The sequence below is a fragment of the Scyliorhinus canicula genome, chromosome 13, assembly GCF_902713615.1.
Source record: "Scyliorhinus canicula chromosome 13, sScyCan1.1, whole genome shotgun sequence".
Lineage (NCBI taxonomy): Eukaryota > Metazoa > Chordata > Chondrichthyes > Carcharhiniformes > Scyliorhinidae > Scyliorhinus > Scyliorhinus canicula.
Window position 1 is genome coordinate 65,783,085 of NC_052158.1, and position 26,928 is coordinate 65,810,012.

Below are 26,928 nucleotides of genomic sequence, written 5' to 3' on the forward strand. Positions count from 1 at the left end.
CTGGTGGTTTCTCACTTCTGCGCCATATGCCAACATCGACATCAGTGACCGATCTAGTCTCAGCCAACCCCACAACCTCCAGGTCCTGTTCCTTGTGGGGGGGGGGGGGGGGGGGGGGGAAACGAGGACCTTGATCTCCAGTATCCTGCTGCCTGAGTGTGCTCTCCTATCTGTTGTGGGCCAGCTTCTCCTGCGGGGATACAGGGAGGGCGTTGTGAGCCGTATGCTTCGCTCATCGTAGAGGAGTGTGGGGAGGGGGCAAGCGTGGGCAGCATTGCTGGGCATAGGTGTGCCGGGGTATGGTTTGGTGTTTGGTGCTGGGTGGGGGCAGTGGCAGGCGCATGGTCGTCGGGTGGGGAGGCAAGCGGGGCTGGTGCCAACCCATCCTTTGGCTCAGTGGAGGTCACTGATCCTCTTACGGCACTGGATGCCTATCCTCCTGGTGACACTCAGCACGCTGACGGCCACTGCTATTCCTCCCAGGCGACACTGGCTGCCCTGTGGCCGACCCTCCGAGCCCCTCGGGGGAACAGGGCATCCCGTCTCTACTCGACCACATCCAACAATCTGGCCAGTTCGGCATCCCCGAATTGCGTGTTAAGTAATGGGATAAGAGACATTGCAAATAGCTGTCTCATTTATGTTAAGTATCCAATAATTGACACTGATATGTAAAGGGGCTTCTGGTGGCCTCTGTGGCTAGTGATGTGTAGTTAGAGTTTTGTGCAGAGTCTGTTGGAATGAAATAAATGTGTGTTGGTGAAAAAGGAACAGAACTTTTGACTCTTCATACCACAGCAACTAAAACGTCTAACATTGCGGGCTGGTCACCTCGGTGGCATAGCTGTGAACTGTGTGGGGTTTGCTCTGCGGGATGGATGTTAGTGCTGCTTCCCCCTTGTTGGCGGGTGGCCGGCGGGCGCGGTTCCAGCAAATCAGCCGGTGGAACCATCATTTGTGGCGTAAAGCCTGTGGGGCTTCGTCAAGTAGACCGATTAACGTTGTGATGCCGGTGACGGCCTCACGGGGTTGAGTGTCGGCAAGCTTGTGGCAGTTCCCACTCGCTACCACACTTAGAAACGTCTCCATTAATTCCTACCCTTGAACAGAAAATGCTGGGAAAACCCAGCAGTTCCGGCAGCATCTGCGGAGAGAGGAAATAGAGTTAACGTTTCCAGTCCGTGTGGCTCTTCTTCAGAGCTGAGGAAGTACAACTGTCCTTCTATCTGAAACAAAACATAAAACAAAGTGAGCGCCTCCCTCAAATCAAACATTGAACAGGGACTAGGTACCTGTTTGAATTGAAGTTCTCAAAACCAAAAATGTCCAGCAACCCAATCGAACTGCAAATGTTTCCTGGATAGTTGGTAGCGAGAGTGTTGATCACTGTGTTAATTTTATTCACAATCCACACAAAGAGATGGTCGTATATCCCCTGATTAAAACAATCAGAGATGTACCGTTATACTGGGCATGTATTTGGCAAAGACAATACATTAGCTGGTTAGCACCTCAGGAAGAGCCCATGACAAGGTGACACCCATTCCTAGTAACTGGGCTCCGGTTGTGACAACAGGAAGAAGTTGGGATAAAATCAGGAAAATCAGGAAAATCAAGCCACATTGATATGGAAAGTCCATCTTAGGAAAGGTAATTGGCTACAGTCGGCAGTGGTAGGGGCTCTAGAATACCCTTATCTTCTGGTTTAAGATTGACTAATCCTGGACCAATTGGTTTTCATCCCAGGATTTTATCAGAAGTGGGTAAGAATATTGCAGATGCCCTAACGATGATCTTTCAACATTCTTTCAGACTTTTGCACACTTGACTCAGCTTTTTAATGAAATGAGAGATGGGATCCAGGGAATTATAAACCAGTTAGTTACTGTCAGGAAATGACTGGATGTCGTAATTAAGGATAGAGTGACTGAACACCTTGAATGTGTGCAGCTGATCAGAGAAGGCAGCATTGATGTGTAAAGGGCAGATAACCCTGATTGAATCTTTTTGAAGCGGTAATTAAAATAGCGGATGGGGCAATGATGGTTATATACATGGATGTCCAGAAGGCATTTGATAAAGTCCCCCATAAAAGTCTGTTAACTGAAGATGTAGCTCGTGGTGTTGAGGCAAATTGCTGATCTGGTTAGGAAACTGACTATTGTTTAAATGTATTCTTTCATGTGATGTCGGCGTCACTTGCAAGGTCAGCATTTGTTGACCATCCCTAATTGTCCTTGAACTAAGTGGCTCGCTGGGCCATTTCAGAGGGCAATGGTGGTGCAGCATTGCGACCTCACAGCGCCAGGAACCCGGGTTCAATTCCAGCCTTGGGTGACTGTCTGTGTGGAGTTCCAGCCTTGGGTGACTGTCTGTGTGGAGTTTTCACTTTCGCCCATGTCTGCGTGGACTCCCACAGTCCAAATATGTGCAGGTTAGATGGATTGGCCATGCAAAATTACCCCATAGTGTCCAAGGATGTGTAGGGCTTGTGGAGATAAAGGGGAGTTGGATGGTCCTAAATAGGAAGCTCTTTCAGGGAGTCGGTGCAGACTTGATGGGCTCAATGGCCTCCTTCTGCGCTGTAGGAATTCTATGGTTCTAGGGCAGCACGGTAGTACAAGTGGATAGCACTGTGGCTTCACAGCGCCAGGGTCCCAGGTTCGATTCCCCGCTGGGTCACTGTCTGTCTGGAGCCTGCATGTTCTCCCCGTGTGTGCGTGGGTTTCCTCCGGGTGCTCCGGTTTCCTCCCACAGTCCAAAGATGTGCAGGTTAGATGGATTGGCCATGATAAATTGCCCTGACTGACCAAAAAGGTTAGGAGGGGTTATTGGGTTACGGGGATAGGGTGGAAGTGAGGGCTTAAGTGGGTTGGTGCAGGTCTGGAGTTTTATGTAGACCAGACCATGTAAGGGTGGCAGACTTCCTTCCCTAAAGGAACATTAGTGAACCAGATGGGTTTTTAATGATAATCGATGATTGATGATAGTTTCATGCTCATCATCACTGAGGCTAAGTTTCAATTAATTGAATTTAAATTCCCCCACTTCTGTGAACCCATGTCACCAGAGGATTAGTTCAGGCAGCAAGATTACTAGTCCAGAAATATCACCACAACACCACAATCAGCCCCCCTCCCCCACTGCACAATTAGAGACAGAGTAGGGATAACTGGCAGGTGCTCTGCCTGACAGGGTGTGACAAGTGGTGTTCTGCAGAAACCTGTGTTAACGCCTCAAGCATTCACTGTATTTATTAGCAAATTAGATACTGGCATCGGGAGCCACATAACCAAGTCTGCCGATGACACAAAGATAGGCCGCCTTGTCAGCTTTGTAGATGGCAGTATAAAAGTACAACAGAAAATGGATTCCAATCCAGGCACACATGAGACTATCCACTCTGGAATGAAAGAGAATAGGACAGGGCGTTTTCTAAATGTCGAAAAGGTAGAAACAGTGGGACAATCCAGGGAGACTCGAAGGTCCACTCACTGAACATTAAAATGTCATGAGCAGGTACAGAAAATAACCAAAAAGCTCTTGGAACCCTGGCGTTTATATCTAGGGGACGAGAACGCAAGGGAGTAAGAGTCATACGTCTCTGGTCAGGGCTACACCTGGAGTTGCTGTGAACAGTTCTGCGCATCGCACCTTAGGATGGTTATACTGGTCTCGGTGGGCATGCAACATACATTTACCAGAATGTTACTGCCAGGGTTAAATACCGAGGATGCATTAGGGTGCATCCCTGGAATTTAGAAAATGAAGTTGGTAATTTGATCAAAAATTTTTAAGATGCTGAAGGGAACAAACAGGGCAGATGGAGAGAAATCATTTCCACTGGAGAGTAGGGGACTCGGGGACATTGTAGCCACGTGTCTCAGGAAACACATTGTGATGAAGGTAGGAAATATTTACATAGATTGGGCACAATATAACCAAAAAGAAGCATAGTCCCTTTTTGGGCTCGTTTATCAGGGAGTGTTTCGGAACCTGAACCATCCTGCTATTAAACGGCACTCTTTCTTGTCCAGGCATCGGTGAGACATGCCTCACTGAGGCCACACTTACCTCCACGTGGCTTGTCAGTGCAGGAAGAGATTAAGATCCCATTTAAAAAATGGTGCCCCGATCTGCCTGACCTCCGGACACTAACCCCCCCCCCCCCCCCCCCCCCCCCCCCACCCCCAACCACTCCCCTCCCCCCCACCCACGCAGCCTCCAGACTACCCCAATGCCTCAGGTTACCAATTAGGGGATCCTCCAGCCCCCCTCACCCCGCTTCATAAGGGGAGGACACCCTCGGGCCTAATCCCTGGCACAGGCAACCTGGCAGCTGGGCACTGGCACCCTGGCCGTTCCTCAGCCAGCCTGACAATGCCACTTGGGCATCCAGGCACTGCCGGGATGTCAGGGTAGCCCCTGTCATGATGGCACTGCCAAGGTGGCACTGGCAGGGTGCCAGGGTGGCAATGCCAAAGTGCCCGGGTCGCATTGGGGGTGCCGGAGTACCACCCTGACCAGTCGTGGGCCTCCAATCACCTGGGAGCCCACCGCCCCTAAGTACCTTATGCCTGGTCCACGTTTGTGAAAACCAGTGCTAAATGGCAAGCTCTCTCAGACACAGCAAATTGGTCCCGCGCCTTGCGGTACTCTGGCCTAGACATATTCAAGTTAGCCCAACTGCTCACGTGAACATGCAAATCTGGATCCCGCCCAGTGAGGTCGAGATTCAATTTGCGGTGTCTTGCAATATCTCAGACGCAACATGTACGATCACACCCACTGCATTTTTTTCCAATTAAGGGCAACAGACATACAATACAATGGGTGCTCGAGAGTGGCACGGTGGTGCAGTGGTTAGCACTGCTGCCTCACGGTGTCGAGGACCCTGGTACGATCCTGGCCCTGGGTCAATGTCTGTGTGGAGTTTGCACATTCTCCCCACGTCTGCGTAGGTCTCAGCCCTACAACCCAAAGGTGTGCTGGGTAGATGGATTGGCCATGATAAATTGCCCCTTAGTGTCCAAAGGGTTAGGTGGCGTTGTGGGGAAAGGGTCGGGGCATGGACCTAGGTAGAGTACTCTTTCCAAGGGCCGGTGCAGACTTGATGGGCTGAATGGCCTTCTTTTGCACTGTAGAGATTCTATTAAAAAAACAATATGGAGCTAAGGCAGAGTTCAATTGCAGAATCAGCCATGATCTCATTGAATGGAGGAGCCGGCGTACGAGGTCAAATAACCCACTTCTGTTTCATAGATAACAGGTTGTAATTTATATCATAGAATTTACAGTGCAGGAGGAGGCCATTCCGCTCATCAAGTCTGCACCGGCTCTTGGAAAGAGCACCCTACCCAAGGTCAACACCTCCACCCTATCCCCGTAACCCAGTAACCCCACCCAACACTAACGGCAATTTTGGTCACTAAGGGCAATTTATCATGGCCAATCCACCTAACGTGCACATCTTTGGACTGTGGGAGGAAACCGGAGCACCCGGAGGAAACCCACGCACACACGGGGAGGATGTGCAGACTCCGCACAAACAGTGACCCAAGCCGGAATCGAACCTGGGACCCTGGAGCTGTGAAGCAATTGTGCTATCCACAATGCTACCATGCTGCCCTAGGACAGAGAGAAAATGGCCAGCTCCTGCTGACTGTCCTAGAGCCACTGGAACTGTGCATGTGGCCAACTGTGGATAGGATGCAGCTGTGATTACTGCCATGGCGAAACAGCCAGCTTTCACTCAGTAACAACAGGCAGACGGTTGACCAATGGGTGTGGAATACTACTTCCGTAAGGAATCAACACTTCAGCATGGAAAGAGAAGGAAGTGGGAGAACGAAGGGGAAAACAAAAAATGTGTCTTACTGCTACATTCCTCCGGTTAGCGTTAATAACATGTTTCTTTGAAATACTGAGATTAACATTGACAGGTAAAACTTGTCTCACCTTCACCAATGCATCCCGGCTACCAGCCGCCTGTGCTTTGCTGACTGGAGTGGTCACACTCTCCCCTCTGATTAAGATGGATCTGTGAGTCATTGCATTCTCCAGTTCCAGCGAGTTCACCTGCAGCATAGAGAGAGACACCAAGTTATTCGTGCACCTCAAAAGAGGAAGGCAGGCAGTCAGTGCGCACTCAAAATGAACCGTCAGGCCTCGTCATTGACCCACGTCAGAAGAATGAGGGTGAATTCTCCCAACATCAGCAAGCTGAAAGTTTGCTGACCTATTCCACAGGTGGGCTCAGGGAATTCTCAAGGTCAACTTCATTAAGCATTCAGATAGTGGTCCGATAAGGATCTGCCAGTGAGAAACAGGACAAAGCGAGGGGCCGGTGTAGGGATGTGTTATAATGCTTAAAAGCTAAGGTGCAGAGCTGGATCAGAGGGGTTTATCCCAGTGGGTCAGAATGGAGGAGAGTTTGTGCAGGGGGTCGGGATTGAAAGCACTAGGAACAGCGCTGCTCCCGATAGTCCCGGGGAAGCACTCAGGGAGTCCGGTAATAATAGCTTCATTGAGAATTTGGGGGCAGTTTCGCCAACACTTTGGGTTGGGGGGCCGGGTCAAGGGAAATGCCGATTCGGAGGAACCACAGATTTGAGCCAGGGAGGTGGGATGGAAATGTTCGGAAATGGGAGGAGAAGGGGATTAAGACGCTAAAAGATTTGTTTCTTCGGGGTAGGTTTGCAGGGCTGAAGGAGCTGGAAGCGAAGTATAGGCTGGAGCAGGGGGAAATATTTAGATACATACAGGTTCAAGATTTTGCCAGAAAGGAGATACAGAGCTTCCCGGTGGAGCCGCCCTCTACATTGCTGGAGGAGGTGCTGACGACAGGGGGACTGGAGAAGGGGGTAGTGTCAGCGGTGTACAGAGCAATTTTGGAAGAAGGGGTTCTACAATTCATGGGCACTATTCATCATGCACTTTCAAGAACTGGATAACATTGAGCATTAGTTGGTGGGGTGGGTGGAAGGATTGGGGGGAGGGGGGTGGTGTGTGTTGATGGTGACCATGGGTGATTCCCGATTCCTTTTTGTCATTTGTTTATGTGAACATGTGGGCGAATGTTTGGGGTTTGATGGGAGGATCGGATTGTTGTTATTGATATGGGAATTGACATATTTGTTCCTGATTATTGTTTGTTGTTGGTTGGTGTAAATTTGGGAGAAAATGGGAAAAAGGAAGAGAATAAAAAATATTTTTTTTAAATAATGCATAAAAGCTACTGCTTCTTCATCAATGGCTGCATGATGGTAGCACCTCCAATTCCTTTCCAGCACATGACTGACCAATTTCCGGTGCTGCTTTAGAAATTATTCGATAAAACCCCAGGGAGGGATGGTAGGCCTGGTTGGGACCAAGGGCAACTTCCCCACAGAGGAACCTTACACTCTGCTGGATATGAGGTGATGAATATAGAGCACGCTGAGTCAATCAGTCAAGTTTGTGAGTACAGTTAGAAAGAAGTTAAATGTCGGTCAAGGTAAGGCGCGCCAGTATTTCACTACGACCACTTGAAGAGCAATTTATGCATGGCACAGTGAGTGAGTATCCTGTCACCCTGATAAACTATGACTGAGGCTAATACTTAACCCCATCTTGCCCAGATTCACATGGTACCCATTCTGCAGCTTGACACTACTTCATTGGCTAATGTTTGATTAATATGTTCTCCTAGACTGGGTTCTTGCTCACCTGAGGGGTCAAGGAGAAATTTTTCAGAGTATGTTTCCGCCCTTATTGGTTGGGGGTTGGTGGGGGGATGGGGGGGGGGGGATGGATTGGGGGAGAATGAGGATGATGTATAACCGATGTTGGTCTGGCCATTGTGGCCCAACACCAAATAGCCTTTGCTTGCCCATCAACTTCATACTTCTGTGCGACAATTTGACACTTAAAAGGTCGGAGCAATCCCAGCCTCTAATTTCAGACCTATGATTCCATTTGAAGAGGCACCCTGGGACCAGAAAACATTCAGGAATGGTGGGGGAGGACAGTGACATTGGGCACCGCTGCGAAGATGGGAGCTACTGCCATTCCTTTCCTGTCTCCAATACCTTCCTGCACCACATTTACATGCACACATCCCAACACACCACGATTGACATTATTAACTCTGGAAGCTCTATCGTTAAATCTTTTATGTAAAAACTTTTATGAGGGCAGTTTTATTTACCTCAAGCAACTTTGTTGCCATGGAGAGATGACTTGACTCCATAAGCTCACAGCAATCCAAGTTATCATACATAGCAGCTGTAGGGGAACACGCAGTTTAATGCGGAATACAGAACAATGAAAAAAATCTCAAAAAACTGTATGCCTTTCATCCGTCTCCAGCACCTCCCTTCTTGGCAGGCCCTAGGGCTCGAGGATGACCTGTTTTCACTCTGGTTTTATGGTTTCTGAAATGACTGATCACTCCAATGTGCGGTCTGCAGACTCATGTGGGGCAGATGGTGCTTGAAGGGTTGGGTAGATGGATTGTTTGGAGGCTTGTTTTTTTAAATAAATTTAAAGTACCCAATTATTTTGTTTCCAATTGAGGGGCAATTTAGTGTGGCCAATCCACCTGCCCTGCACATCTCTGGATTGTGAGGGTGAGGCCCATGCAGACACAGGGAGAATGTGCAAACTCCTCACGGACAGTGACCCGGGGGCTGGGATCGAACCTGCGTCCTCAGCGCCGTGAGGCAGCAGTGCTAACCACTCATATCACAACCAAATAGGTTGTGTATCAAACTGAAAATCCTTCCAACACACACCAATGTCGAACGGGAGAGGTTCCTGGTCAGCCATGGAAAGAATTTAGAGTCTCTACCATCACTATCTATAGCTCCAGGCTACAACATGCATGTAAACGTGACACTCAGGCCCCTTGACTGGCTCAGGTGGCTAGGTGGCCGAGTGGGCAGTGCGGGCCAGATGGGTACCAACAGCAGGTGGTTCGATTCTCTGTTCTGTGAATTTGGGACCTGTGTCCCTGCCCTACCTGTAGGCAGAGAACTGAAGAACAGGACTCCCCTTATTCTCTCGCTGCCAAGGATACACTGATGCCATCTGCACCATGTAGAGCAGTGAGCTCCAAATCCTCGACAACTATATATTTTATATTCTAAGAACTATCCTTCATGGATACCCCCATATTCTGGCCTAGAAGCAGAAATAGCTTCTATATTCATCATATCGAGTTTGGTTTCCAGCTACACAGATCATTAAAATTCCATGAACAAGCACAAAAGTTAACAGAACAGAACACTGACCTTTATATTTGAAGACTACAATACTAAGAGGTAGAAGTCAGTATCATCTATATAAAGCCTTGATAGACCACAACTTGAACACTGGGAACTGTTCTGGACGACACACCTCAGGGAGGATATATTGGCATTGGTGGGGTTGGGGAAGCCACTTCTGAAAGTGGTCTGGATTCTCCCGTCCCTCACTGTTCGCCGGCGGCGGGATTCTCTACTTCTGCTGCTTGTCGTTGGGATTTCCCATTGAAGTCACTCCATGTCGCCGAGAAACCCGGGGGCGGGCGTGCACTGCCAGTGGGAATAGAGAATCCCAATGGCTGGAGAATTCCGGCCTATGAAGAGGTTCATGAGATACAGCTTACTGACCCAGATGGCTATTGTCATTAGTTTAGTCTATCTACTCATCTGAATACCGAGAGGCATTGTCTGCTGCTCTTTCTAGTCTTGCTTTTACCTTGGAAATGCAGGTTGCCCAGATGCAAAATAGATGCCAATAGCTTGTTGACATCCCATTGTTCACTGTCTGCGAACATCAGGATTTTCATGGCTGAGCAAATATCAGCGTAGTGTTTTACATCATCGTGTCCATCGCAACTTGTACAGTTACCCTGTAAGAACAAAGTCACATGGAACTGATCTTATACATTATTGTCCCAATCAATAACCAAACTATAATGGGAATAACGAGAGAAATTTTACTGGTTTGTAATCTCTCAACAAGCTCCAAACAACCATTGGTGTCATTGGATCAAATGGGCCATTTGAAGAATTGTGAGCTTGTATTTCACAGAATTTATGTTAAATGAATGCCTCACTATCTACACATTACTTATCAAACAACTAGAGAAGAATCTGTTGTAGTGATCTCTGTAGGTGCATGTACACCACGGGGTTCATGGGTAAATAGCAGCACCACATGATCACTAGAGGGCTGGACCAACAGGGGTATAAAAAGCAGCCGCACAGGGTTTCTCGCTCTTTCTCTCTCGTGGGTGCACTGAGAACAGGATAACATCAGAATAGTTTAGATAGTTAGTGGAGTTACGTTTAGTTATTGTTGTTAAATCTTGTTAACCTTATCTCTAGTTTCCAAGTTAAGGTAAAGAACTCATGCACTTATTGTTATAGTTACTCAATAAATCTTTATTGTTACTGGACGAGTTTGAGTCTTCTTCAACAAGATTCAGAGGACCTCACCATCAACCAAGGATTGAGTAACACGTGTTATCGACCACGCAGGCAACACCACATCTGTCATCCTATTTACACAAGACACTATCTGATTTTTGAAGAATGCTAATTAAACAGCAGATTAATTTCAGAGGATAAGTTTAAACAGAAGATTAAACTTGGTGAAGCTCCTTTCTTTAAATAAAAGGGTCAGCTTGTTATTGAACCCATCAGACTTGTTAAAAATTCACTTATAGGGATGTAGGTGTCGCTGGCTAGACCAGCATTTATTGTCCATGCTTAATTCCCTTGAGAAGGTGGTGGTAAGCTGGCTTCTTGAACAGCTGCAGTCTCTGAGATGTAGGTACACCCACAGTGCTGTTAGGGAGGGAGTTCCAAGATTCTGGCCCAGAGAGAGTGAAGGAATGGCGATATATTTCCAAGTCAGGGTGGTGAGTGACTTGGAGGGGAACCTCCAGGTGGTGGGGTTCCCGGGTATCTACTGCACTTGTCCTTCTAGATGGTAGTGGTCACGCATTTGGTAGGTGCTACCCAAGAAGCCTTGGTGAGTTCCTGCAGTGCATCCTGTAGATGGTACACACGGCTGCCACTGTTCGGCGGTCGTGGGAGGCTGAATGTTTGTGGAACGGGTACAATCAAATGGGCTACTTTGTCCTGGATGATGTTGAGCTTCATGAGTGTTGTTGGAGCTGCACTCACCTTGGCAAATGGAGAGTATTCCATCACACTCCTGACTTGTGCCTTGGAGGTGGTGGACAGGCTTTGGGGAGTCAGGACTGGTGTTACTCACGCAGGATTTCTTGCCTATGATTCTAAGTAGCCTACAACTTCTGCCTTTACAAGATCAATTTGCTCACAAGATTCCACATTATTGATGTTCTTTTTCTTTCAGAGTTCAGGACACAATAAGTAATTTATATGAGGGATAACATGACAAGCTTCATATCTAATGTGCCTCATATATTCTTGCAAATCAATGTAAAAGCTGATCCTGAGCCAGTATCATTGTATTAGTGTTACGGCTTTTTGTAATGATCGAGGGGTGGTGTTCGAAGACAATATGTCTCACCTTGGTCAGGAAGTCATACTCATGCGCTGTGCCTAAACTGAGGAGCTTCTTCTTCTCTGTGCTCATCCCCATCAGCATACTATAGAATATGTGGTAGTTCCTCTCATCCTGAGCCTGAGTGATGGAAAGTGATACAGAGAACAGCAATTAATCGAAGAATCTACAGCAAAGTAGATGAGAGTCAAGGTATCAATCTAGAGCATCCAGCTGTACAAGTGCTTCTAGTCATTAAGCAGTCTCCAGTTATATCTGCTCAACATCTCCACTGGAGGCATCAGCCTCTGCTCAACCAGAGAAGAAGAGCGGTAATTTGAGGTCAAAGTAAATTTGTTCACTGCATGCCTGAGACTTGACAGTAACCAGCCATCATGCAGCATGTTGTTTTGTGCGGGTGATCACAGCTCTCTGCTGTCTTGAGGCATCTGGCCATCTAGAATCTATAAAGTCCATAGAGTCCATACGGAGCAGACGGAGGCCATTCGGCCCATCAAGGCTGCACTGATACTCTGAAAGAGGGGAGGCAGTGGCGTAGTGGTATTGTTGCTGGACTAGTAATCCAGAGACCCAGAGTCATGCTCTGAGGACCCAGGTACGAATCCCACCAGGGCAGATGGCGAAATTTGAATTCAAGAAAAAATTTGAAATTAAAAGTCTAACGATGACCATGAAGCCATTGTCGATTGTTGTAAAAACCCAAATGGTTCACTAATGTTCTTTAGGGAAGGAAATCATAGAATTTACAGTGCCAAAGGAGGCCGTTCGGCCCATCGAGTCTGCACCGGCTCTTGGAAAGAGCACCCTACCCAAGGCCCACACCTCCACCCTATCCCCATAACCCAGTAACCCCACCTAATCTTTTTGGACCTAAGGGCAATTTAGCATGGCCAATCCACCTAACCTGCACATCTTTGGACTGTGGGAGGAAACCGGAGCACCCGGTGGAAACCCACACACACACGGGGAGAAAGTGCAGACTCCACACAGACAGTGACCCAAGCCGGGAATTGAACCTGGGACCCTGGAGCTGTGAAGCAATTGTGCTATCCACAATGCTACCGTGTTGCCCTGTTGTCCTTTCCAGGTCTATCCCACATGTGACTCCAGATCCACAGCAATGTGGTTGACTCTTAAATGCTGTCAGGAATGGATAACAAATGCTGTCCCAATCAGCATCACCCACACCCATGAACACATTTTTAAAAAGTGCCTACCTATCCTGGTAACCCCATCTAACCTGCACATCTTTGGACATTAAAGAGCAACTTAGCATGGCCAAACTACCTAACCTGCACATCTTTGGACATTAAAGAGCAACTTAACATGGCCAATCTACCTAACCTGCACATCTTTGGACATTAAAGAGCAACTTAGCATGGCCAATCTACCTAACCTGCACATCTTTGGACACTAAGGGTGGGATCTTCCAATCTCAGTGCGCCGGAAAAGCATCTCGCTGCGGCACAATATAGCCGGTGAAAGCTGGGAGACCCTGTAGTGATCTCTGTATGTGCATGTACATAAGGGGTCAATGTGTAATCAGTAGCACCACATGGTCACTAGAGGGCCGGACCAACAGGGGTATAAAAAGCAACCACATTGTGTCTCTCCCTCTCTCTTGGGTGCACTATGACCAGGGCAGTATCAGATTAGTTCAGATGGCTAGTGGAGTTACATATAGTTACTGCAGTTAGATCTTGTTAACCTTATCACTAGCATCAAAGTTAAAGTAAAGAACACATGCAATTATTGTTATAGTACTCAATAAACCTTTTTTTTAATTAAAAAAAAAAGTTTTTTTATTAAGGTTTTGCAGAATTTTTCATGATAAAACAGTAGTAACAATAATAACAAAACAAACTAGAGTGAACATTAACGTAGTGCAAAAATAGAATACACAATAAAAATTAAGTAGACATTACCCCACGCGACTCAGTCTTCCCACACCATCCCAATGAAGCCCCCTCCGCCCCCCCCCCCCCCCCCCCCCCCATGGATTGCTGCTGCTGCTGACATTTTAATTGGCCCCGAGAAAGCTAACGAACGGCTGCCACCTCTGAGAGAACCCTAGTGTAGACCCTCTTACGGCAAACTTTATTTTCTCGAGGCTGAGAAACCCAGCCATGTTGTTAACCCAAGTCTCTACACTCGAGGGCTTCGAGTCCCTCCACATTAATAAAATCCGTCTCCGGGCTACTAGGGAGGCAAAGGCCAAGACGTCGGCCTCTTTCACCCACTGGACTCCCGGGTCTTTTGACACTCCAAAGATCGCTATCTCTAGACTCGGCACCTCCCTTTCGTTAAGCACCTTGGACATTGCCCTCGCGAACCCTTGCCAGAACTCTCTAAGCTCTGGGCATGCCCAAAACATGTGGACATGGTTTGCAGGGTTGCCCTTGCACCTCATACAACTGTCTTCTACCCCAAAAAACCTGCTCAATCTCGCTGCCGTCATGTGTGCCCGGTGGTCAATAAACCTTTTGTTAGTACTGGACGAGTTTGAGTCTTCTTCATCGAGATTCAGAAGACCTCACCATTAACTAAGGATTGAGTAGCACATGTTACCTACCTACAACTCTGCACATGAAGGGCAATGCCACAACACACTGCAAACCAATGACAAGACTACAAACATGCCATGGCATGACAAAAAAATCTCACAAATTCACATCTGCTCCAGAACAAGCAAGCACAATAACTTTCAAGGCAGATGACACACTAGATCAATACCACAAGCACAGGAAAAAGTCCAGGTCAGACAACGGTGTAACACAGAATCGCTACCACAAGCATAGGATAAAAAAAGAAAGTCTAAATCAGACAACAAAGTGATTCGACCATTCGAACATCTCATGATGACTTGTTGGTCACTCACACGCAAGAACATTGACGACGCACACAAAGAAATGACGACATCAACATCACCACTTCGACAACAGAAGAAGAAAGCAACTCAACCGAACAAATTCATAAAGTTTGGACTCACAAATTTTTTTATTAAGATTGAACTCATAAATATTGATTGGTTTTATATAATCATCGATATCATCACAACGTGTACATAACATCATTTGTCTGCTTGTTTCAAGCAAACGAGAAGAAAAACCGAAGAGACTAAATGTATTAACATTTGACTGATTAACTCATTGATTTTACGTAATGCAGTTGGAAACTGCATCCATTATGTTTGTTCAATTTTCTTTACCACATACAGAAAATATGATGTGGAGATGCCGGCGTTGGACTGGGGTGAGCACAGTAAGAAGTCTTACAACACCAGGTTAAAGTCCAACAGGTTTGTTTCAAACACGAGCTTTCGGAGCGCTGCTCCTTCCTCAGGTGAATGAAGAGGTATGTTCCAGAAACATATATATAGACAAGGTCAAAGATGCCAGACAATGCTTAGAGTGCGAGCATTTGCAGGTCATTAAATCTTTACAGATCCCGAGATCGGGGTAAACCCAGGTTAAAGAGGTGTGAATTGTCTCAAGCCAGGACAGTTGGTAGGATTTCGCAAGCCCAGGCCAGATGGTGGGGAGTGGATGTAATGTGACATGAATCCCAGGTCCCTGTTGAGGCCGCATTCATGTGTGCGGAACTTGGTTATCAGTTTCTGCTCAGCGATTCTGCATTGGCGTGCGTCCTGAAGGCCGCCTTGGAGAACACTTACCCAGAGATCAGAGGCTGAATGCCCTTGACTACCGAAGTGTTCCCCGACTGGAAGGGAACATTCCTGCCTGGTGATTGTCGCGCGATGTCCGTTCATTCGTTGTTGCAGCGTCTGCATGGTCTCACCAATGTACCACGCTTCGGGACATCCTTTCCTGCAGCGTATGGGGAAGACAACATTGGCCGAGTCGCACGAGTATGTACCGCGTACCTGGTGGGTGGTGTTCTCACGTGTAATGGTGGTATCCATGTCGATGATCTGGCATGTCTTGCAGAGATTGCCATGGCAGGGTTGTGTGGTGTCGTGGTCTCTGTTCTGAAGGCTGGGTAGTTTGCTGCAAACAATGGTTTGTTTGAGGTTGCGCGGTTGTTTGAAGGCCAGTAGAGGGGGTGTGGGGATGACCTTGGCAAGATGTTCATCTTCATCGATGATGCGTTGAAGGCTGCGAAGAAGGTGTTGTAGTTTCTCCGCCCCAGGAAAGTACTGGACGACGAAGGGTACTCTGTCGTTTGTGTCCCGTGTTTGTCTTCTGAGGAGGTTGGTGCGTTTTTTTTGCTGTGGCACATTGGAACTGTCGATCGATGAGTCGAGCGCCATATCCTGTTCGTACAAGAGCATCTTTCAGCGTCTGTAGATGTGTTTAGGGTGGAAGCTAGAGAAGTGGAGCATCGTGAGGTTGTCTGTGGGCTTGCGGTAAAGCGAAGTGCTGAGGTGAACGTCCTTGATGGAGATGAGTGTGTCCGAGAATGCAACTGATTTTGGAGAGTAGTCCATGGTGAGTCTGATGGTGGGATGGAACTTATTGATGTCATCGTGTAGTTGTTTCAGTGATTCTTCGCCATGGGTCAAAAGGAAAAAAATGTCATCGATGTATCTGGTGTATAACGTCGGTTGAAGGTCCTGTGCGGTGAGGAGGTCTTGTTCAAACTTGTGCATGAAGATGTTGGCATATTGAGGTGCGGATTTGGTCCCCATGGCTGTTCTGTGCGTCTGGATGAAGAACTTGTTGTCGAAGGTAAGACGGTGTGACCCAGAATGAAGCGGATGAGTTGCAGAATTGCGTCTGGAGATTGGCAGTTGTCAGTGTTGAGTACTGAGGCTGTTGCAGCAATGCCATCATCATGGGGGATGCTGGTGTAGAGTGCCGAGACTTCCATTGTGACGAGGAATGTTCCTGGTTCAACTGGTCCATGGGTGCTGAGTTTCTGTAGGAAGTCCGTCGTGTTGCGACAGAAGCTGGGCATTCCTTATAAGATGGGTTTCAAGATGCGCTTGATGTAGCCAGAGAGGTTCTCACACAGGGTCCCATTGCCTAAAACAATAGGACGGCCTGGTGTGTCGGCCTTGTGTATTTTCGGGAGGCAGTAGACAACTCCAATGTACCTGGGATGAGAGCACGTAAGGTGCCCTGAAGGTCTGGATCCAAGGTCTTGATCAGTCTGTTGAGTTGGCGGATGTGTTCCTTGGTCGGATCTGCGGGTAACTGTCTGCAGTTCTGTAAAGATCTGTAAAGATTTAATTACCTGCAAATGCTCGCATTCTAAACACTGTCTGGCATCTTTGAATTTGTCTATATATATTTTGGGGAAGCACGGTAGCATGGTGGTTAGCATAAATGCTTCACAGCACCAGGGTCCCAGGTTCGATTCCCGACTGGGTCACTGTCTGTGCGGAGTCTGCACGTCCTCCCCGTGTGTGCGTGGGTTTCCTCCGGGTGCTCCGGTTTCCTCCCACAGTCCAAAGATGTGCGGGTTAGGTGGATTGGCCATGCTAAATTGCCCGTAGTGTCCTAAAAAAAAGTAAGGTTAAGGGGGGGGGGGGTTGTTGGGTTACGGGTATAGGGTGGATACGTGGGTTTGAGTAGGGTGATCATGGCTCGGCACAACATCGAGGGCCGAAGGGCCTGTTCTGTGCTGTACTGTTCTATGTTCTATATGTTTCTGGAATATACCTCTTCATTCTCCTGAGGAAGGAGCAGTGCTCTGAAAGCTTGTGTTTGAAACAAACCTGTTGGACTTTAACCTGGTGCTGTAAGACTTCTTACTGTATAGAAAATATGTAACACGAGGAAAAAAAGGGGGATGTAGTGATCTCTATATGAAAAAATGAAATGAAAATCGCTTATTGTCACGAGTAGGCTTCAATGAAGTTACTGTGAAAAGCCCCTAGTCGCCACATTCCGCCGCCTGTTCGGGGAGGCTGGTACGGGAATCGAACAGTGCTGCTGGCCTGCCTTGGTCTGCTTTAAGAGCCAGCGATTTAGCCGAGTGAGCTAAATCAGCTATATGTGCATGTACACAAGGGATTAATGTGTAATCAGTAGCATCACATGATCACTAGGGGGCCGGACCAACAGGGGTATAAAAAGCAACCACATTGTGTCTCTCACTCTCTCTTGGGTGCACTATGACCAGGGCAGTATCAGATTAGTTCAGATGGCTAGTGGAGTTACATATAGTTACTGCAGTTAGATCTTGTTAACCTTATCACTAGCATCAAAGCTAAAGTAAAGAACTCATGCAATTATTGTTATAGTTACTCAATAAATCTTTTGTTATGACTGGACGAGTTTGAGTCTTCTTCATCGAGATTCAGAAGACCTCATCACTAACCAAGGATTGAGTAGCACGTTACCTACCACACAGGTAACAAAACAGACCCCACTCCCGGAATCCACCCGGCTCGCAACGCCTCCCGAGATTCACCGCAATCTCACGAGACTTTGCAAGGAGAATCACTTTTTGGCAAATCTGCATATTAGAGTGAGGCAGTAAGTCCTACTCTAACGTGCAGATCCCCGAGATACCTGAGGCTTTGGGTTTCAATCTCTTCACCTCGGGGACCACAGGTGAGCGCAGTTTAGCACTGGTCCCTATTTCTGGGGACCAAGTGGAATAGCGCTCATGGGGGTTTCCAAGGGGATCGGAGACCCCCAGCAGCATGCCATTTGGGCAGGGTGATGCCGTGGCTCTGCTGGTGCCACCTGGATACTCTGGCAGTGCCACCTGGGTGCCATGCTGGCACTGCCGAGGTGCCCAGGTGGCACTGCCAGCTGTCAGGGCACTGCCAGGGTGCTAGGTTGGCACTGCCACGTTCCAGAATGGCATTTGAATACACAAGAAGGTCATTCGGCCCATCAGGCCTGTGTTAGCTCCTTGAAAATGCTCATACCGACTTCCGGTGGCGGCGATGACGTAGGAAGCCGCACATTGGGGAGCTCCCGTTTCAAACGGACTTTTCGGCTCTTTTTAGAGCCCAAAATGGAAATTTTTCGACGTCTCCTGGTGGGAGAAGGTGTGCTGATCGACTTTCGCCGCAGTTCATGACTCGAACTCGGAGTGGAAAGGGGGAAAAAACGGCAGCAGCTCCCCAGAAAAAACGGGGGAAGGAATCCAAGATGGCGGCCGGCGGAGCTCCAGAGGAGTGGAAGCAGTGGGCCCAGGAGCAACAAGCTACTCTCCTGCGCTGTTTTGCAGATTTCAAGGCTGAGGTACTGAGCTCTCTGCAGGAAATGAACAAAAGGCTCTCGGAGATTCAGACGACCCAACGTGCTGCCATCAAGGTGTTGCAGACGCAGGCCACTGAACGAGAGGAGGAGGCCGGGATCCTCGTGAGTAAGGTGGAGGGACACGAGGCACTCCACAAGAAGTGGCAGAACCGCTTCGAGGAACTTGATCACCGCATGAGGTGGAAAAATCTGCGGATCTTGGGCCTTGCGGAGGGGCTGGAGGGGTCGGACCTGACAACCTACGTGGCTACGATGCTGAACTCGCTAGTGGGGGCCGGGTCTTTCCATCTGCCCTTGGAGCTGGAGGGAGCCCACAGAGTACTGGCCAGGAGGCCTAAGGAGAATGAACCCCCGCTGTGCTGGTGAGGTTCCACCGGTTCAGTTATCGGGAGTGCGTGCTGCACTGGGCCAAGAAGGTGAAGAGCAGCAATTGGGAGAATGGGGTAGTACGGATCTACCAGGATTGGCGTGCGGAGGTGGCTAAGCGGCGGTCCGGGTTTAATCGGACGAAAGAGGTGCTTTACAAGAAGAAGATAAAGTTCGGAATGTTGCAGCCTGCGCGCCTGTGGGTAACTTATTCGGACCGGCATTATTATTTCGATTCCCCGGAGGAGGCATGGGCCTTCGCGCGGACGGAGAAACTGGACTTGAACTAGGGGTTGGGGGTTGCGGGGTCAGTTGTAATACTTTATTGCTGGATTCTGTTGTTGCTGTGTTCTCTTTTTCGGGGGTGTGGGTCGGAGAGGGGAAGGTGTCTGACATCTATAAGGTAATGCAGGAGGTGGAGGAGTCGTCAGTGGAGGAGCTGAAGGCTAAATGGGAGGGGGAACTTGGGGAGCAGATAGAGGACGGGACTTGGGCGGATGCCTTGGAGAGAGTCAACTCTTCCTCCTCATGTGCGAGGCTTAGTCTCATCCAATTTAAGGTGCTGCACCGGGCCCACATGTCCGGGACTAGGATGAGTATGTTCTTTGGGGGTGAGGACAGGTGCACCAGATGTTTGGGGAGTCCAGCGAACCACGTTCATATGTTCCGGGCATGCCCAGCACTGGAAGAATTCTGGAAGGGGGTGGCGGGGACGGTGTCGAGGGTGGTTGGATCCAGGGTCAAACCAGGGTGGGGACTCGCGATTTTCGGAGTTGCGGTAGAGCCGGGAGTTCAGGAGGCGAAAGAGGCCGGTGTCCTGGCCTTGGCGTCCCTAGTAGCTCGGCGGAGGATCTTGCTGCAGTGGAAGGATGTGAGGCCCCCAAGTGTGGAGACCTGGGTCAATGACATGGCGGGATTTATAAAGTTGGAAAGGGTCAAATTTGCCCTGAGAGGATCAATACAAGGGTTCTATAAACGATGGCAGCCTTTTCTGGACTTCCTGGCTCAAAGATAGGTATCTTGGTCAATAGTTTCTATATTTTTTCGCTACGGTTATGTAACTTAACATTGTGTTAACTTAAGTTGTTGTTAATATGTTGGGTTGTTCATTGAGGAGGGGCGAAGGTTCATGATTGTTGTTGTCATTATTGTTATCATTGGTATTTTAGTATGGTTTGTTGTTGTTGTATAAATTCAAAATTTTTCAATAAAAATTATTTAAAAAAGAAAAGAAACTGCTCATACCACCCTATCCTTCCTCCATAGTCCTGAGAATGATTCCCCCTTCAAGCACTTTTACTCATGATGCATGGGTAAGACCTAAGGGCACAAGATGGTTTGATAAACGGGGACTCATCAGAACCAGGCACGGGTTAACGTTAACACCATTCTAAAGGAGGAAGAGAAGGCTGACTGTGTCACTCAATCAATTCACAGCTTCATGAGATTAACATTTCATGATCAATTCATAACTCAGGGTTGGTCTCATCCTTTTAAAAAAAAATTTAACGTACTCAATTATTTTTTCCAAGTAAGGGGCAATTTAGCGTGGCCAATCCACCTATCCTGCACATCTTTTGGGTTGTGGGGGCGAAACCCACACAAACACGGGGAGAATGTGCAAACTCCACACGGACAGTGACCCAGGGCCGGGATTCGAACCCGGGTCCTCAGCGCCGTGAGGCAACAATGCTAACCACTGTGCCACCGTGCTGCCCTGGGTTGGTCTCATCCTGACCATTGACTCCATTGTCTTCTCAGTCTCAGCGTTAAACCACTCATGCAGCCAGTGTGAAAAAGGAACTGACTGCCTTGTTAGACCAAAGGGAGCTCACCTGCCCACACACTCGGGACTTTTCCAGTAAATACTGTTCGATCTTTGCACCCTGCATGATCCCATCATCATTGAAGTAGATTTCGATGTATTTCCCAAAGCGACTGGAATTGTCATTTTTTACAGTTTTCGCATTTCCAAAAGCTGTAAAGGAGATTAGCATTAAGAGAAGCTGTGACAAATAGTAACATCAATCGGATAAGATCACCACACCCAGGGTGTTAAATGGATCCCAAGTCAGAAGATGTAGTATGAAACTAGATGCAAATCCTGATACTTTGTTTAGAACATAGAACAGAAGGAGGCCATTCAGCCCATTGAGTCTGCACCGACCCACTTAAGCCCTCACTTCCACCCTATCCTCGTAACCCAATAACCCCTCTTAACCTTTTTGGATATCAAGGGCAATTTAGCATGGCCAATCCACCTAACTTTACTCTTTGTATGCGCTCAACATACCTAATCAGTACCCACCGCCTGCCTATCCTTAAGTTAAATATACAATTAACATAACATTTAAATAGATAGACAGTGAGGAGCAGTCAGTATCACTCAGAAACGTACCATTGATTGAAAATGAACCTCCTGTGACACAGTTTGCCTCAAAGGAACTGCTCACCCCAGTCCATTGACTCGTACCTCATGTGAAACTAGCCCCCCCTGAGCAACACCCCCCCACCCCCAAGAAACTGTCAACGGGGTGACTGTCCACTTTGTGGAACTGAACCTTTTTTGTATGGTCCTTACATGATATTGTTGTCAACTGCATCCTAACATGGAACTGTATCTCTATGTGGAACTGTGTCTTGATGCGGAACTGTATCACCATTTGGAACTGTATCTTGATTTAGATCTATATCTTTATGTGGAACTGAGGTTGGCAAGGGTGCAGAATATGCTCTGGGTGGGGAACTTCAATGTCATCATAAAGAGCGGCTCAGTATTACCAACACTGACCGATCTGGACATGGTCCAAAAGGACATCGCTTCTAGACTGGGACTGCAGCAGGGAACCAACAAGAGGGAAAAACATACTTGACGCCATCCTCACCAGCTTGCTTCATATGCATCTGTCCATGACAGTATCGGTAGAACTTACCACCGCACAGTCCTTGTGGAGACAAAGTCTCGTCTCCACATTGAGGATACCCTCCATTGTGTTGTGTGGCACTACCACTGTGCTAAGTGGGATATAATTTGAACAGATGTAACAACTCAAGACTGGGCATCCGTGAGGTGTTGTAGGCCATCAGCAGCAGCAGAATTGTACTCAGCCACAATCTGCAACCTCATGGCCCAGCATATCCCCCACTTTACCATTACCACCAGCCAGGGGATCAACCCTGGTTCAATGAAGAGTGCAGGAGCAACACCAGGCTTATAGAAAAATGAAGTTTCAACCTGGTGAAGCTACAACACAGGACTACCTGTGTGCCAAACAGCATAAGCAGCAAGTAATTGACAGTTAGGCAATTCCACAATGAACGCATCAGATCTAAGCTCTGCAGTCCTGCCACATCCAGTCATGAATGTTGATGGACAATTAAACAACTCACTGGAGGAGGAGGAGGCTCCACAAATATCCCCAACCTCAATGATGGAGGAGCCCAGCACACATGTGCAAAAGACAAGGCTGAGGCCTTTGCAACAATCTTCAGCGAGAAGTGCGAGTGCATGATCCATTTCGGTCTCCTCCAGAGGTCCCCAGCACCACAGATGTCAGTCTTCAGCCAATACAATTCACTCCGCATGATATCAAGAAATGGCTAAAGGCACTAGATACTGCAAAGGCTCTAGGCCCTGACAACATTCCAGCAATAGTGTTGAAGATTTGTGCTCCAGAACTTCCAGCACCCCTAGCCAAGCTGTTCCAGTACAGATACGACACTGGCATCTACCTGGCAATATGGAAAATTGCCCAGGTGTGTCCTGCACACAAAAAACAGAACAAATCCAACCGAGCCAATTACTGCTCTATCAGTCTACTCGCCATCATCTACAAAGTGATTGAAGGAGTCATCAACAGTGCTGTCAGGTGGCACTTACTCAGCAATAACCTGCTCATGGACACTCAGTTTGGGTTCCGTCAGGGTCTCTCAGCTCCTGACCTCATTGCAGCCTTGGTTCAAACGTGGACAAAAGAACTAAATGCTAGAGGTGAGGTGAGAGTGACTGCCCTTAACATCAAGGCAGCATTTGACCGAGTATGGCATCAAGGATACCTAGCTAAACTGGAGTCAATAGGAATCGGGGGGGAAACTCTCCGCTGGTTGGAGTTATACCTGGCACAAAGGAAGATGGCTGTGGTGGTTGGAGGTCAACCATCTCAGTTCCAGGACATCACTGCAGAAGTTCCTCAGGGCAGTGTCCTCGGCCCAACCATCTTCAACTACTTCATTAATTATCTCCCTTCCATCGTATGGTCAGAAGTGGGGACGTTCACAGCTGACTGCACAATGTTCAGCACCATTCATGACTCCTCAGATAATGAAGCCGTCCATGCCCAAATGCAGCAAGACCTGGACAGTATCCAGGGTTGGGCTGACAAGTGGTAAGTTACGTTCGCACCACACAAGTGCCAGGCAGTGACCATCTCTTACAAGAGAGGATCTAATCATTGACCCTTGACATTCAATGGCATTACCATCGCTGAATCCCCCACAATCAACATTCTGGGGTTACCATTGATTAGAAGCTGAACTGGATTAACCATGTTAATACTGTGTCTATGAGGACAGGTTGAAGGCTAGGAATCCTACAGTGAATAATTCATCTCCTGACCCCTAAAGCCTGTCCACAATCTAGAAGGCACAAGTGTGATGGAATGCTCTCCACTTGCCTGAATGGGTGCAGCTCCAACAACACGCAAGAAGCTCAACACCACCCAGGACGCAACAACCCACTTGATTACTACCCCTTCCACAAACATCAAACCCTCCACTACAGTGACAGTCATGTGTACCATCTACAAGATGCACTGCAGGAACTCACGAAAATTACTTAGACAGCACCTTCCAAACCCACGACCATTATCATCTAGAAGGACAAGAGAGCAGATATCTGGGAACACCACACCACCTGGAGATTCCCCTCCAAATCACTCTCCACCCTGACTTGGAAATATATCACTGTTCTTTCACTGGGGCAAAATCCTGGAACTCTCCCTGATAGTACTGTGGACGTACCTACACCTCAGGGACTGCAGCGGTTCAAGAAGGCAACTCACCACCACCTTCTGAAGGGCAATTAGGCGTGGGCAATAAATGCTGGCCTAATCAGCGACACCCACATCCCATAAATGATTTTTTAAAAAACTGTATCCCCATGTGGAACTGTATCTTGATGTGGAATTGTATTTCCATGTGGAATTATATACAGATTTGGAACTGTATCCCCATTTGGAACTGTATCCTGATGTGGAACTGTATCCCAATATGGAACTGTATCTCCATGTAGAGGAAGGAGAGCATTCATCTTACATGTGACACTCGCTAATTGGTTGCAAACAGTTCAGAACTCACTTCCTGCCCTCACGCAGCTGTGGACTGAAAGGAAACATGTCCTTCCTCCCAACTCTGAACGTAGCATCTCAAGAGACAAAATGGAAATTTCCCCCTTCTCCTGATATATCAGCATGCTTTGTCAGACTCAACTGAATTCTCAGTAGATCCGTGACAAATACCTTCCCCACAAAGCAGTCACGTCAGTCAGAAAGAGCAACAAGGTAGCTGGGCTGGGCTGGATATTGGAAAACTAGCCCTCAGTGTCACCCCACAGTTTGCTTTGGAGGTGCATGTTTGTATGGTGGTTTGCTGCAAATAAAGACTCAAGTCTGTAAAGGTTCGGCTCGAGTTCTATTCTTCACTGCCTGCCTGTCTGGTGTAGAAAACAATGAGCTATATTGTGAGATTTTAAACCATGGCCTCTAACACCCCAGTTTCCCCCCATCATGTTGTGCTCTTATACCAGGCAACATAGTGGGTAGCACTGTTACGTCACTGCTCCAGGGTCCCAGGTTCGATTCCCGGCTTGGATCACTGTCTGTGCTGAGTCTGCACGTTATCCCCGTGTCTGCGTGAAAATGCGGAGAATCGTAAAGGCTGCCGTGGGACAGGCCGTGATCCACGGCAGCCTTCATGCCCACTTCCGGGGCCGATTCTCCCCCTCGGGCGGGGCTAGTAGCGCGGCCCCGTGCCTCACGGCGGCGCTACCTTAACGACGGTCGTCAAGGCTGCACGTCAAGCGCCACGCCAGCTGACGCGGCCGATGACAGTTGGCGTCCTTTCCCTCAGCCACCCGCAAGACGTGGTGGCTTGATCTTGCGGGGCGGCGGAGGGAAAAGAGTGCGTCCGTTATGGACGCACGGCCCACGATCGGTGCCCACCGATCGCGGGCCTATGCCCGCCTTGGCATGGCCGTGGTACTGCCGTGCCAATCGGGCCCCCAGATGCCCCAAACGGGCATCTGCCGCCCGTTTCACGACGGCAGTGAGCAGGTGTGTTTGCTGCCGTGTTGAAACGGGCGTGAAGGCCCGGCCGCTCGGCCCATCAGCCTCGGAGAATCACCCCCCACCGTAAAAAACGGCGAGCAGCGATTTGTGGCGTGGTTCAGGCATGGGGAGGGGGGGGAGAATAGCGGGAGGGCATGAAAAACATCGGGAGGCCCTCCCGCTATTCTCCCACCCGGCGTGGGGGGTAGAGAATCGCGCCCGTGCTGTTAGGCAATTTGGACATTCTGAATTCTCCCTCTGTGTACCAGAATGTGGCGACTAGGGGCTTTTCACAGTAAGTTAATTGCAATGTTAATGTAAGCCTACTTGTGACAAAGAATTATCATTCTTATTAATATCGCTCAGCCTGTGTCAGAATGCCTCCACAGTTGCTGGCAGCCCATTACTCGCTGTTCAGACGTAACACATAGACTACAAGTTTTTCCTCTATCAGCGTTAAGTCTAGACAGCAGGTTTTGGCAGCCTGTTTAACAATAGCAGCTGTCGGGGGTCACAACTAAATCTGATCCAGCCCTCACTTAACATTTCCATAGGAACTAGGAGATCAAACGCTTCCTTCTTTGACAGAGTGACAGTGTTAAGTACCTCTTCCACTCCTGTCCTCTCAGTTTGACCACAGTTTTCCAGTGTTAAGCTTTACCTTCCAGAATCGGGGTTGCCTCCAGGATCTGCTGTTCAATCCACATGTGCTGTCCGCTGACAGCGGCCAGGAACTGCAATAAAAGCTTTGTGCTCTCCGTCTTCCCAGCTCCCGACTCACCACTGAAATTACAAACACTTGCTTTCATTGCACTGTTCATTTCTCCTTGCAGTGTACAATTATGTTCCTGCTGCAAGAACGTCCAGCACAAGGAGATCACAAACAACCGAGGGTGTTCTGGACCACAGCCCATTCCGGGCAGCTTCTCTTCAAACAATGAGTTCTGGTTTGCACCTTCAGCTAGCCGCCCCTCTCAGATTGCTAAGTGAAATATGTGTTAATGTTAAGTTCATTATATTGTTAAATTAGACTAGAGCACTTATAAAGAGAGACGGTCTGCCCCTCTCCTGGGGCTACGTTCATGGCCGGTGACCTTGGCGGTATCCACTGACAAGCTTTGCCTGCCACAGCGGCTAGGGTGCATCATCACCCCTTGGAAATAATATTTCAATTTGAATTTGTTAAGTTTCATTTTGATGTTCTATTTTAGTTACAGTGTCCCATCAGGGGCAGCCACCCTGTAATTTGTGTTTAATTTATTGATTAAAAAGAGTAGAGAGAGAGACTTAATCAAGAGGGGAGGCGATTCTCCAATATGGAGCCCAAGTGTTCGTGTCATCGTGAAACGTCGCGTTTCACGACGGCGTGAACCGGGCCCGGGTACGACTGATTCTGGCACAGGGGGCCAGCATGGCGCTGGAGCGGTTCACGCCGCTCCAGCCTCCTTTCGCGGCGCCATCCTGCGCATGCGCAGGGGACTTCTTTAGCGTGCCGGCCCTGACTCAAGATGACATCTGTGTTCAATGGCCTTCCGTGC

General features: G+C 48.3%; 1 protein-coding gene across 6 annotated transcripts in view; it reads right to left on the reverse strand.

The window, feature by feature from the left end:
• LOC119976212 (unconventional myosin-VIIa-like) overlaps nucleotides 1-26,928 on the reverse strand; it is a 270,037-nt gene that overhangs the window by 182,746 nt on the left and 60,363 nt on the right. For 5 of the 6 annotated variants that reach the window (XR_005462884.1, XM_038816529.1, XM_038816530.1 and 2 more), the window contains 7 exons: nucleotides 26,052-26,173; nucleotides 20,903-21,045; nucleotides 11,527-11,640; nucleotides 9,721-9,874; nucleotides 8,189-8,265; nucleotides 5,959-6,078; nucleotides 1,293-1,435 (listed from right to left, as the gene is read on the reverse strand). Coding sequence is in view for 5 of the 6 variants with exons in the window: in XM_038816529.1 (XP_038672457.1) it covers nucleotides 1,293-1,435; nucleotides 5,959-6,078; nucleotides 8,189-8,265; nucleotides 9,721-9,874; nucleotides 11,527-11,640; nucleotides 20,903-21,045; nucleotides 26,052-26,173 (873 nt within the window). In the remaining variant the exon portion in view is untranslated. Of the gene's footprint in view, nucleotides 1-1,292; nucleotides 1,436-5,958; nucleotides 6,079-8,188; nucleotides 8,266-9,720; nucleotides 9,875-11,526; nucleotides 11,641-20,902; nucleotides 21,046-26,051; nucleotides 26,174-26,928 lie in introns of those variants that run through there. The other variant, XM_038816531.1, reaches the window with a different exon arrangement.